The sequence below is a fragment of the Pipistrellus kuhlii genome, unplaced genomic scaffold (genome assembly GCF_014108245.1).
Source record: "Pipistrellus kuhlii isolate mPipKuh1 unplaced genomic scaffold, mPipKuh1.p scaffold_m20_p_2, whole genome shotgun sequence".
Lineage (NCBI taxonomy): Eukaryota > Metazoa > Chordata > Mammalia > Chiroptera > Vespertilionidae > Pipistrellus > Pipistrellus kuhlii.
Genome location: NW_023425515.1, coordinates 152,639,161 through 152,652,726, shown reverse-complemented (window position 1 = coordinate 152,652,726; position 13,566 = coordinate 152,639,161). Strand labels below are relative to the sequence as shown.

Sequence of the window (13,566 nt, the reverse complement as noted above, 5' to 3'; positions counted from 1 at the left end):
AAAACGAATGAGTTCATAAAAAGTGCTTAGAACAGGGCCTGGTCCCTGTCCATCATAATAGCTAACATGACTTTGTGCCAGTAGAAGATACTCAATAAATATTAAGACTTAGTTTTTAATTGATTTTTACCCCTCTGAAGGTTAACCCAGAGAGCACAGTCCCATCACCCAGATTAGGGTACCCCTTCTTAACTTCTTGAGTCTGTTTATGTGGAGAGAAAACGATGTGATTAATTAGCACTCTATCTCACTGAACCATGGGTTCCCAAAGAAGGTACATGCAAGTGTATTCCCATTTACATGTACGAGAGAAGCTCACTATTTATGAGGATTTTGGGGGTCTCTTCACTGTATTCATGCTTCCCTTATAGCATTGCCAACAACGTACTGTATCTTTTCTCTGTTTTCCTTATTAGTCCATGAGTTCCTTGAAGGCAAAGGACGTGTCGAATTTTGTATTCCCAGACCCTAAAAAGAGTGCTTGTCACTAGTCGCTTTGGTATATTGACGTACTGAACAAGAGGGAGGATGAGTCAATGGATGCCTGGTTAATCCTTTTGTTAAATAAATAGTCATCTGAATTTTGTGTCAATCTTTATTGTCACACTTGGGATTTTCTTAAGCAAGATAATTGATGAGGTTATTGGTGATCAGGGCCTATATGATGCCACCCCTATAAAAGCTGTCTCATAATTCTTATTTATTTTATCAGTCAAATAATTAGTTAATAATAATATATGCCCAAAGTACTTAGTTATTTTGTTGTTGTTGTTGTTTTAAAGTGCTTAGTTTTAAAGACCCGGCTCAACCCGATAAAAAGAAATGTATGCCTCAGGTCCTTCTCTTCTATGTATTACCTTCTTTTCCAAGCAGCAGTAGGTACAGTGGGTGTATAAGATTTCAAAAATACACTTCCAAGTGTTAGCGCTCATAATTACTGAGTTCATATGAAACCATTTAGGAAGAATTCTTGGGTTTCAAGGAAGTATCAACTTCTACAAATGGTGCCGCATGGGAGGGAATTATAGACACCATCCAAAATATATACTTCACGTGGTGTACGAGGACGAGAAAAGCCCAGAGGGATGAGTGATTCATTCAAGGTCACACAGCTCATCAGAGACTGAGCCAGCCCTGACTCCGGGTCCCCATATTCTCAGGCCACTGGGTTTGTGGACACTGGGCCAGGATCCTTTGGTGATGTTGCCTCTGGAAGATGCAGGACTGGCGCTGTGTGTCCACACAAGCCCAAACAATCGCATGCTTCCTGGAACATCAGGTCGCGATGTTGGATCTGGGCTGGCGGCCAGTGGAAGAAGAGCCCTTTTTCTCCACGTGAACGCTCATGTATGTATACAGGGCGTTCACCTGACGTTTAATGTTTAAGATGTGAGAGAAAAGTGGGTCTAAGGCTAAGGAGAGGCAGCCTCAGACGGGGACCCATACGCATGCGAAGTCTTTATCATTTCCCTTTGCAATTTTTAAACATTTGAACTTTCAACTTTTAAACTTCAATAAATTATGTTGAAGGGTTGATGGAAACAAATTGTAATAAGCCACTGTTCCTTTTTTTCTTTTTCTTTTTTTTCCCTCATAGTGGACTTGTGTATATAAAAGGATAGGAGGTCCCTTTAAACTCTGCAAGGTAATAGCATACATGGTACTGGAGCATGTATAACTCTTGCTCTCCTCTTACGTTTTTATTTCCGCACCAGATTCGAAGGACTCCAAGGAAAAGAACAAGATGGAGATCCTGTACATCCTGGTGCCCAGCGTGGCCATCCCGCTGGCCATCGCCTTGCTCTTCTTCTTCATCTGCGTCTGCCGCAACAGCCAGAAGTCCTCGTCGCCGCCCGTGCAGCGGCAGCCCAAGCACGTCCGCGGCCAGAACGTGGAGATGTCCATGCTGAACGCGTACAAGCCCAAGGTAAAAGGAGCGGCGCGCGGCAGCATCCGTGGTGTCAGTTTTTGGGTTAAAGCAAACTTACCGCCCTCCCCAGTTCAGAAGTCAAATGACGCAGACTCGGGTTGACAAAGTGCTGGGACCCGCACTTTGTCTGCAGGGAACAATGCATCGATGCATCTCTGGCTCCGTCCAAGGCCGCTGGAACACACTTTCCTCAGCATGTCTGCTTCAGTGCTGGGCCACGACGCTGCCTCCCCGAAAAGTCTGGCTGAGAAGGCATCCTTAGGAGGCCCTGTCTCCCAGCCCCTTAGGACTCAGCTGTTTTAAAAATCTCCAAAAAGGAAAGTCCATACTCTTCCAATCAAACTGAGAGAGATGAAGAAAGATAGAGAGGTGGAGAGAGTGGGAAGGTAGAGAAAGAGAGAGAAAGCCAACATTATTCACTAATTTCGCTGTCAACCCTTTTTTTGCACAACAGTGTACATATACCTATCACCACTGTACTGTACACCTAAAAATATCAAAATCTCCTCTAGCTGGTTCTCAGTGTCTAGAGGGTTGACCTATGGACTAAAGGGTCATGGGTTCGATTACAGTCAGAGGCATGGACCTCACTTGCAGGCTCTATACCCAGCCCCAGGTCATCGATGGGAGGCAACCAATTGTTCTCTCTCTCTCTGTCTTTCCCCCTCCTTTTCACTCTCTCTAAAAATCAATGCAAGAATATCCTCAGGTGAGAATCAACAAACAAACAAACAAAAAATTTAATAGCAGATTTCATGTGTCACAATAACAAAAGATATCCTTTTTGCGTCTCACCTATGTCCCTTTCTCTTCGGTTTATGTGTATTTTAAGAGAAACGTTATCTTTCCTAAAATCTTCGAATGTTGTTTTATGATAGTGCACCTTAGCCTTCTGTCCCCTTCCTTCCAGCTGTTCCTCCACATCTCTCAGCACTTGGGTTGTGAGGTCCCGGGAACCCAAGGTCACTGGCCCTTACCTTCCAGGAGCACACGCTCCCTGTCTTGGAGCTGAAATACAACAGAGGCTTCCTCTCCTGAAGGCCAGCACCGCAATCCCGGGCCTCGGCAAAGAGATCTCATTTACATAGTCTAAGGTTTCGCATCCAGTAGCCTGTCTTTTCTTCTCAGTGCAACTCCAAAGGAACATTCATTCATTCGTTCGTTTGGCAAATATTTATCTCCTCTGTGGGTTGGAGGTCATATTATTGTATTTTTAGGACCCTCGTGAACAGAAGCTACGTCACTTCTAACAAAGCTTTAGGGGAAAACATCTTCACACTTCACACTCACGTAACTAACCCTTTTGCACAATAAGTGGAGTAGCATAATTGTGACTGGCACACAGCCCTCATTTGATTTGATTTTGCTTTGCAATTGGATTTTTTAACTTAAAGGGTCTTAACGTTTGTATTGTACTGTACAGTCATATGTGTTGGTAAGGTCTTGAGGATTTTTTAATTCTAAAAATTCATTTTAAGTGTTCTTTCCCAAACAAAACCACTGCTCTCTTAAGTGTGAATTTTTACCATGGGGCAGGGGGAAGAAGGGAAGACACAAAAAACACAGACCCCAGAACCAGAGTTCACTAAGTGGCTTGGAGGACAGGTGTGATGGAGGTTCATCTCCTTTGACATCCCACCTGCTTGCTAGCCGACTTACATACATCATCTATAATAATAAAAGCATAATGTGCAAATTGACTGAACAGTGGTTTCAGATGTCCTTCCGGACAACCTTCTAGATGAAGCCAGTCCTGCAGCCGTAAGATCGAGGCAGCTGCCGCGGCTGCAAGGGAGGGATTGAGGCAACCCCTGGGGGTGTGAAGGCCTACTCTTGTATGAATTTCTAGATCAGGCCTCTACTACATGTTATGAAACCTTCCACTTAATCTTTGTGAAGGTAGTAGAAGAAAATACTGGGGTTAATATTATAGATTCATGATGTATCACCGAGTTGACCTCTTGTACATATCATGACTTCAAAATTCTAGGGCAATAATCTTAGTTCTATGGGAATCTATAGATTCCTATCATGTCTGTTATTAAATGTTAAGGAGCCTTAGAGACACCAGAACTTGGAGTGGGAGAGAGACCCAGTCTGGTTACAGCATTCACTGTGCAGCCACCACCCTGGAGAGGTGGGCTCCTCGTTGCTGTGGCAGGAGCCAGGGGGAAAGTCATTTCCATTTGGGAGAATTATCCATCTTATTGATCAGCCTCCATCTACAACTCAATTAATGTTGCTTTTGCAACACATGATCTCCAAAAGGCACAGTGTTTTGGCTTTATGAAGTCTTTCACATAAAGATCTCAGAGAGCTTAATGGCATAGAGAAAGTTACTATTTGTTGATTGATAGAATTGTCCAGAACTATACCAGGAACTTTTCCCCTTGTTATCTCGCATCTATTATACAAGACTAGAGGCCCAATCACGAAAATGTATGCAAGAGTAGGTTTTCCTTCCCCTGGCTGCCAGGACCTGCTTCCCTCCAGCGCCCAGGACCTGGGCTTCCCTCCTCCAGCCACCAACAGACACCCGGGACCTGGGCTGGCTTCCTCCAGCTGCCAGCAGATACCTGAGACTCGGGCTAGCTTCCCTCTGGCTCCAGTTTCGTCAGGAGGATGTCCAAAATGACGTCTGGAAGACATCTATCGATAGTCTAATTAGCATATTACCCTTTTATTATTGTAGACTACAGGCCCAGTGCATGAAATTTGTGCTCAGGGGTGGTGGGGGAGAGGGTCCCTCAGCCCAGCCTGCACCCCCTCTTGCAATCCAGGACTCCTTGGAGGATGTTTGACTGCTGATTTAGGATGTTCGACCTGTGGGATTGGGCCAACTGGCAGTCGGACATCCCTCTCTCAATCTGGGTCTGCTGGCTCCTAACTGCTCAACTGCCTGCCTGCCTGATCACCCCTAACCACTCACCTGCCTGCCTGATTGCCCCTAACCATCTCTGCCTTGGTCCCCGACGCGGCAGCTTCATCTGGAAGGATGTTCAGAATGACATCCGGAAGGTAGTTCAGTTGTCCGGTTTAATTAGCATATTATACTTTTATTATTATAGATAGGAATTATTATCACTCTTGTACAAGCAGAATAAGCAAGACTCAAACTGATTAACTTGCCCAAGGTCAAAGAGCTCATAATGAAAAGAAACAAAATGTGAATATAGGATTTTTCAACTCCAGGCAAAGCCCTTCCACTTGCCTGAACCCATAAAAACGTTTTTGCAGAACAAATGATACTGGGAAGAGGGAGTGGGAGGCCAGGCAAACAACTAAGTAGGATTCCATTTGGTCAGTTCTGAATGAACACTAACCACAGGCATCACCCCATTTGTGACAAATCCTTTAGAGGCCCGAATAACAGTTGTAAGCCTCAATGGTAGAGTCTGTCATGTGGAATTTGGCCAGAGCAAAAATAGCCCCCTATCCTCCATGGTCATAGAGACAAATGTAAAATTTCCTGGGATACATTTTCCCAAAGACTTGGCAACGTGAGTACTGTTTTCATCATTTTGGGACCATTTTTAAATTGTTCCTTGCAAAATCTCCCAGTGTCAAGATGTTTTCCAACTCGAGGCTTCCAATGTAGCCATAAACATCTCACAAGCAATTCTGAACCTGACTGGAAGCAGCAACAACTCAAGCAGATTTGACTGGGTTGGGTTGGGGTGGGGGAGTGGGGATGGTGGAGGGAAGAAGAGACAAATGCAAACATTTTTTCCTTACTCTCCTAAGAGACTTGGCTCCAATCAGATGTGAGTTGTGCAGTTGTTTGTTTTGGTTCTTATGGAGTGCCTTTCCTGGAAAAAGCACAAAGGGCTTTGTAGACCTTAAAGAAAATTCCTAAGTGTAAACAGCCAATCTCTGAAGCTGCTTTCAAAGGTCACTGACACATAAATATTCCATGTACCTATAAAATCGAAAAGAAAGGGACACGCATAAAAAATGGAGGAGGAAAACATCCTGAAAACAAACACCTTCCAGCATAAAATCAAAAGGATATTTGCCGGCTGGGATGAAAAAGGAAGGAGGGACGGAAGCGGACCTCATTTCTTATTTCTCCTCCTTATTTATCCACGTGAGTGTGCGCTTCAGGGTTCACACTATCTGTTTCCATCTTTCTGCACTTGCTGAGCTGCTACTATCCGCCTGAGTGTTTGGATTAGGAGAGGTTCCTCTGGGAGATGAGGAATCCATGCCCTCAGCGGGGACAGTAGGCCTCTGCAGACAGACTGGCTGACAGGACCCGGCGTGAGTCCCCAGAGAGGTGGATGCTTAAAACGTTTGATGGGGCCGAGTTTCCTTTGGATCTGCGGGGGAAGAAAGCCAGTGGCCTGTCCAGAGAGGCATCTTCACTCGGAACCTAGAACCGGTGGGAAATGGAGAGGCTCTCCCTGGCTTGACCTCCAGCTGCCCTGCAGCCTTGAGAAGCCTCGCTGAGTGTCGGTGGGCTCTGCTGCTCAGAGAAGTGGCAGGTTGTGTTCATGTTATTTTAAGTTTTTGTTTATTTTTGTTTTCTCTTGTTCAGCCAGAGATTTCAAGCCATTGGGTGGGATTAGATAACCGCTTACCTTTTCCATCTTTAAAATCCCCTGATGAGTACTACAGCAATGCATGAACTAAGGAGGCATTACAGTTTTACAGTCTGACTGGGTGCTTTTTTTTAATTTAAAAAGAGAGAGAAACATCAATGATGACAGAGAACCATTGATCACTGCCTCCTGCATGCCCCTCACTGGGGATTGAGCCTGACCGGGAAATGAACCATGACCTCCTAGTGGTAGACACTCAACCACTGAGCCACATCTGCCGGGCTGACTAGGTGCTCTTTAAAAGAATGATGGAAAGTGAGCCATCTCTGAGAAGTCTGTAAGCCCTAACTTCACTTCTCCCTAATTTCTTTCTCTCCCTGGACCCTCCCTCCCTTTCTCTCACTGGAACTGTCACGTGACTGAAAAACAGTGCAGTGACTAACGGTGATTTTAAGGGAGAAAAACTGTGGGACACGCTCCCCTAAGAGTCAGGAAGGGGCAGCGCCTGAACCCTGTCCTGTCCTTCCCTCTGTGACTCACCTGCCTGGGATGTAGGCTCACAGAGAGATGAAGGGATGGAGGGAGGAGATTGAAAATGAGGGGCAAAGAAGCGTGGGGTTGGGGGAGGGCTACAGCCAAAGCCTGAGCTGGCCTGTGGGTCAAACGCCTGCAGTGTCTGGCTGACGTGAGGAACACTGGCTGACATGAGGGGAGAAAGCTGGAGTTCCCTAGCTTTCTGAAGCTGGTAGCTGTATTTTATTTCTCAGCCTAACCTCATCCCTAGCCAGCGTCTCTGTGTCTTCACTTCCAAAGGCAATTCATCTCTCCTCCTCCTTTCCAGCCTGGGTAGTTGCTGAATGTACTGACTCATGATTATATATTCTCCAGGCCTGTCCTTTTCGCCAGCAAGATGCTTCCTTCCACCTAAAAAGCCTACTGTGTTCTGCTACCCCCTGGGAATCCCTGGCCTTACCCGATGTCACCACACTTGGCACTGAAATGTCCTCAGCAACTTCTCCACTTACTCCCTAAAAGCCGTTGTCTCCCAGGCCTCTGAACTCATCATCCTTTTGACAGGGACCTCCCTGGAATCTCCAGTGATGTAATTCCATCCAGTGACCTTTTCCAGGCTTCATCCTCTTTCATTCCTCTGGAGCATTTGATACTCTGAACCACCATCTTGAAATACTTTTTCTCTTGGCTTTCCTCCTATCTCCTCCTGTTTTCTTCCCTGGTTCTCCCCATAATTCCCTAAATGGGAGCATCCTCTAATGTTTGCCAGTCCTCTTTTTCTTTCTCTCTGTCTCGTGCTGATTTCATCCCTGGCATCATTAGAGCTCCCACTCAGATAATGATTCGGGAAGGACCAATCTCAAGTTATAAAATTGTTTCTCCCAGCACCCAAGAGTCCAGGCTTTCTGGCCCTGACTTACCTTTGCAGCCACATTTTTCTCTTAGTCTCTTTCTGGAAGGTAGTATGACATACTTCAAAGAGCAAGCGTGTAGAGGCAGAGAGATATGATCACAAGTATTGGCTCCGTCGTTTACTGGCTATGAGATCTTAAGCGAGTACCTTGAACCTTTTTGTTCTTACTTGTAAAGCAAGGATAAAAATAGTACTTAAAAGAGATCATTTTAAAACTTTGTATTGAAATATAATTGACATACAGCATTATATTAGTTTCAGGTGTAAACAGCACGATTCAATATTTGTTCATATTGTCAAATGATCACCCCAAGTCTAGTGAGCATTCCTCACCATACATAGTAACAAAAGTTTACTTTCTTGTGATGAGAACATGTAAGATTTACTCTCTTAGCCACTTTCAAATATACAGTCCGGTATTATTAATGATAGTCTCCGTGCTGTACATTACCTCCCCTAGGCTTATTTATTTTATAATTGGAAGTGTGTACCTTTTGACTCCCTTCACCCATTTTACTGACTCTCCTCCCCACCCCCCTCAGGCAACCACCAATCTGCTCTACAAGGGATGTTTTTGGCACTTCAAGGGAGTGTGTTTGACACCTCACAAGTACTCAACAGCTAGAAGTTACTTTTACTTTTGTTAATGCAATCATATGAACCACCACAAACTTTTTAATCAACTACCAAACACTGTGAGCAGGGTCACGTGGGTGGAGGGGGAAGCTGCAGGCACCACAACCCACAGCATTCATGGGGGTGAGGACAGAAGGAAGGGAAGCACACAGGGTGTTCCTCATGCCCATCCAGTTAGCATCAATCCACTGTCCAACACCCAGTTCACACCCTGGATAAAATCCATCGGGGTGGAGAGGTGTGGTAGTGAGAGATGGGAGAGTATTACCCATAGCTATGTTACGAACCGGTCTTAGGAATAAGCTGAAGAACTTCACATCCATTATCTCAACAGAATCTTTATAATAACCCTAGGAAGTAGGTACTGATTTAAGCCTGAGTTATAGGGTGAGGAAACTGAGGCTTGAAACTTAAGAGTTTGCTCAACGTCACAGAGCTAGTAAATGATAGAGCCAAGACTTGAACCCAGGCTGGCCCAGGTCCAGAGCTCCAGTGCTTCTTGAGCATTTCACCCGATTGCTTTAGCTTGGGGGCTGACTGAGACACATAGGCCCACAGCAGGCCCGTGGTGGCTGCAGCGGACATTAAAATTACTGGCATCTCTCCCGTTGACATTACAAAGTAACTCCACCACAGAACCAGCCCTGGTGGCCACCAGACATTCAAGCCAACTATGAGAAAGCTACGTTACCGAGAAGAGAACTGTTTCTGATGTTAAATCACTTCCAGAGAAGCGCCGCTGAACTCTGAGCAAATGTGGCAAACGATTGATTGAAACTCCCTCTAGAATCTGCTTGCATAAGCCAAGAGGCACTTAGTGCGACTGCAGTCTTTGAAAATGTCCATAACCTCCTAAAACAAAATGGTTGTGGCCTTTAAGCTTGTAAAATGTAATCATTTCCATTTATGAGTGGAGTCGATTGTTTCACAATTCGAACACTGTTTACCTAAGAACCAGTAAAATGCACGAGAAAGGAGAATCGGCTTTGGAGTAAAACAGATTCCTGTCAACAGCCAAATTCAGATACTAAAAAAAATAAAAAATAAATAAATAAAACCCTCAATTTCATATGCTTTCTAGGGCTCTTGTGCCCAATTCAGGCAAAGGCTGCTGTTGAAAAGTTCAGCTCACTTATCCCAGACAACCTCTAGAGACAGTGGAGGATCTAGAGTGAGGTCTAGATCATCAAGGGCCAGAGAGCAATTGCTCATAGACATTCCACTTCTACACCAGCGGGCTTCATGCTTTTTTAAATTATGGACCCCTTTCAGGGTTGAATGAAAATTTCCACTTCTTCCCAAAAAAATATGCCAATTTTGGAGTCGGACATGCTTGGAGTTGAGTCTCTTTTTAAAAATATATTTTGTTGAATTCTGAGAGGAAGGGAGAGGGAGAGAGAGAGAGAGTTATCAATGATGAGAGAGAATCATTGAACTGCTGCCTCCTGCACATCCCCTTCTGGAGATAGAGCCTGAAGCCTGACCAAAATTGAACCATGACCTCCTGGTTCGTGGGTCAACATTCAACCACTGAGCCATACCTGCTGAGCTGGATTTGAGTCTTGACATCACCACTTAACAGTGGAGCTATTTTTAAATATATTTTATTGATTTTTTTTTACAGAGAGGAAGGGAGAGGGATAGAGAGTTAGAAACATCGATCCCGGGGATGTGCCTGCCAACCAACGTACATGCCCTTGACCAGAATCGAACCTGAGACCTTTCAGTTCGCAGACTGACACTCTATCCACTGAGCCAAACCGGTTAGGAAGCAGTGGAACTATTTTAAGCAAGCTACTTAACCAAGGAATGCCTTGATTTTTTTTTTTTCTTTGACCCATAAAATGGAGAAGTCATAGTGTCAATGTCATAGGGTTGTAATCTTCATCACAACGCATTAAGTGAATTGATGCATTAAGCACCTGGAGAGCAGACAAGGGACTGTAGTGTAGTCAATTCAGAAGAGACTCTGGAATTCGAATTTACAACCTAGGAATTCTGGGATCACTTAACTGCTCTGATCCTCAGGTTCTCCGTCTGTAAAATAGGGGTTATAGTCACAGTGACCAATTTCATGGAGTTGCTGTAAGGATGAAATGAGTTACTATGCATAAAGTACTCGGAGCATAGCACATAAACACCCCCCCCAAAAAAAAAATCACATCTATTATTATGATCTGTGTCTTGCACATGGCTGGTATTCAACACATGCTACCAAGTATCCACCTCAGATGCAAGCCTCTAGGAAAGGAGCTGCATCCTGTCTACGAGGTTCTTGCATGGCTAATGTACTATTCTGTATGGATACACTTTTGGTATATAGCATTTACAGTATCAGCTGACTGGTATTTACAAACAGCTATTAAAATATATCCCACACAAGAAGTGGCTGCACACGAGAAGATAATAAACTCATGCCATGGCCCAAGCTATAGAGTGACTTACATTTCAATGACTCTTGCTAAGACAGTAGCCATGCCAATATAAACCTAGTAAATACTAGTCAATGGGCCCTACATTTTTCCCCAGCTGGCATTTCCAAAGCATCTTCTGAAGCAGAGTATTATGTTCTCTGTGTTGTGTCAGTCAGAGTTCCTCAGCCAGGTTCTTCAGACACACTGTGGTTATTCCTCAGGCAAGGAGCAGGCACCCAGATCACAGAGCCATTGTCTGGTCCACAGACAGGTGCAGTCACATACATCAGTGATTCTCCAAGTGAAGCCTCCATGTGGGGTCATCCTCACCCCTGGGAACTTGTCAGAAATGCACACTCTCTGACCTGCAGAATCAGAAACTCTGGGAGTGGGGCCTACCACTGTGTTTTAACAAGCGCCTCCCACCCCCTCCCACACACCCACACCAAGGGAGTTCCAATACCTGCTCTGATGTAGAGGATACTGATCAGTACTTTAGATTCACAGAGCAAGTAAATCCCCAAGCAGTACCGATCTCAGAGAAAACTCTTGCTAAGACAGTAGCCATGCAGAATATAAACCCATATGTCAGTGGATAGAGAGCATCAGCTTGTGGACTGAAAGGTCCCAGGTTTGATTCTGGTCAAGGGCATGTGCCTTGGTTGTAGGCACATCCCCACTGTGCTTCCAAAGAGGAAAGGGACCCAGGAGTGTCCTCCTGGTATCCAAAATACCTCTCTGATCTCAGTAGGGCCTGGATCCGCTTCATTGTTCCTGAGGGGTCTGAGGAGCTACCATGTGGAACCTGCTCTCCTATAGAACTTGTGTCCAGCTAGTAGTATAGGCAAACGTAGAGCAAGAAAGATTTGTAAAAAGGCAGCAGTCTTGGGGCATCCGGGAATAGGAAAGGAACCAGCACAGGACCTGGAGGGGCCAGGGTGGGTTGCATGAGCATGAACTTCATTTCTTTTTCACCTCTTGCTATTGGAGCCACCTTCCTGTCCTGGAGGATGTAGCTCTGCTTTTTATCTGCGTGTCTGCTTCAAGTTGAACTCAAGAGTAGAGCATTCCAACCTTGTTCAGGTTAGAGGCCAAAAGTCACAGAGGGCACCCTTGCTGCACACAAATGTAGGTGGCTCTCCCACAATCCTCACCTCGTTTCCTGTGATAATCACTCAGATGGGGGAAGCAGGAAATGGAAGGTTAAGTAGTAAGCCCTGTCACCCAGAGGAGTCGTTTCAAATGTATTAGCACCTAAGGTGTCACTCCCAAAGGCGGGAAGAGATAAAATCATTGAGTCCATCCTCCTCAGCCACCTGCCACCTACAGAACTGGAATTTTTTAAATCCTACCTCATGACCCATTGCTTCCCTATCTCAGGTCCCTGTATCTAGAATAGGGGTGTCGAACTCAATCAGAGAAGGGGCCAAAATCTAAAATCCAGCCTAAATCGCGGGCCGAATGGTTTACTGAACAGTCATAAACTGTCATTGTGATGGAAACGCAGCGGAGTGCAGTGATGACAGCGCGGTGCGGGCCACATTGCAAGGCCTGGCGGGACAGATTTGGCCCGCGGGCCTTGTGTTTGACACATGTGATCTAGAAGGTTCCCATGACCCCACTTTGTATTCAGCACTCAGGTGGAAGAAGCCACCAACATCAGCCATGGAGACAAGTCCTGTCATACTCGCATCTGACTCACCTCTAAGTGACTCGCCTCCCCAGGGATCTTTCTCCCCACAGTTGCCCTTCAGAAATGTCTGAGGGAGGAGGCACCATCTGACTGGAGAAGAACGTATCAACTTCTACATCAGCTTTGATTTTTCTCTTCCCCCCACCCCCCGCCTCCAAATTATATAATTTTTAAAAGCGCACTGGGGCAGGATGTGTGTTTACTTTTGAGAAGTAAAAATGTTAACATTTAAACTGAAAGCCTGTTTCAGTTTTAAGGTACTTAATTGCCTTACAGCGTATAATAAACCGAGCCCATCTTGTCATTCAACTAATGGAAGGAGTGATAAAGAGATAGGAGCCTGGGACCCTATTCATTCCAGTCTCCCTTTGTACTGGGTTTACTTTGGCACAATGCCTCGTGTGTATTTTACACTTCTTTACATTTTGTACATCCCTGTATGACAAATACTTGTCAAACAGAAACTAAACAGATTTATAACCCCTTAACTTGAAATGAGCCAAAATTGAACTGCCAAAACTTTATGACTTCATTTTCTTTCATAGTTTTCCACTACATTGGTTCAAACAGACAAACCCCACCGGAGGTCAAGCAGAGGTCATTTCACTTTCATTACTAAAATATAATTTACAATATGCCAGACCTAAACAAGTTTAGCCTAAGGGGTTTGTATAATGTAAACCATCTGTTCCCCAACAATACAGCTAATTTCCTGCCGTTACCGTACATCCACTGGCTGCTTCTTTAAGGGCTTTTTATGATTTTTTAACTAGTTCAGGATTTATGTGAAATTTGAAAATGAGTCTGTACTTAAGACTCATTTGTACCAAGTAACTTGAGCATTTAAAAAATGCAAATCACTGTGTAAATTATTCCCCTGGAACCCAGCCCCGCACCGGCTTTCTCTGGGCACGTCCATGCTAGCT

At 44.8% G+C, this 13,566-nt stretch overlaps 1 protein-coding gene across 2 annotated transcripts in view; it reads left to right on the top strand.

Annotated features, from left to right (window-relative positions):
* The window catches only part of ROR1 (receptor tyrosine kinase like orphan receptor 1), a 390,155-nt gene that overhangs the window by 369,663 nt on the left and 6,926 nt on the right, over window positions 1-13,566 (top strand). For both annotated transcript variants that reach the window (XM_036444659.2, XM_036444658.2), the window contains one exon: window positions 1,716-1,927. In XM_036444659.2, the coding sequence (XP_036300552.1) occupies window positions 1,716-1,927 (212 nt within the window). The remainder of the gene's footprint in view (window positions 1-1,715; window positions 1,928-13,566) is intronic.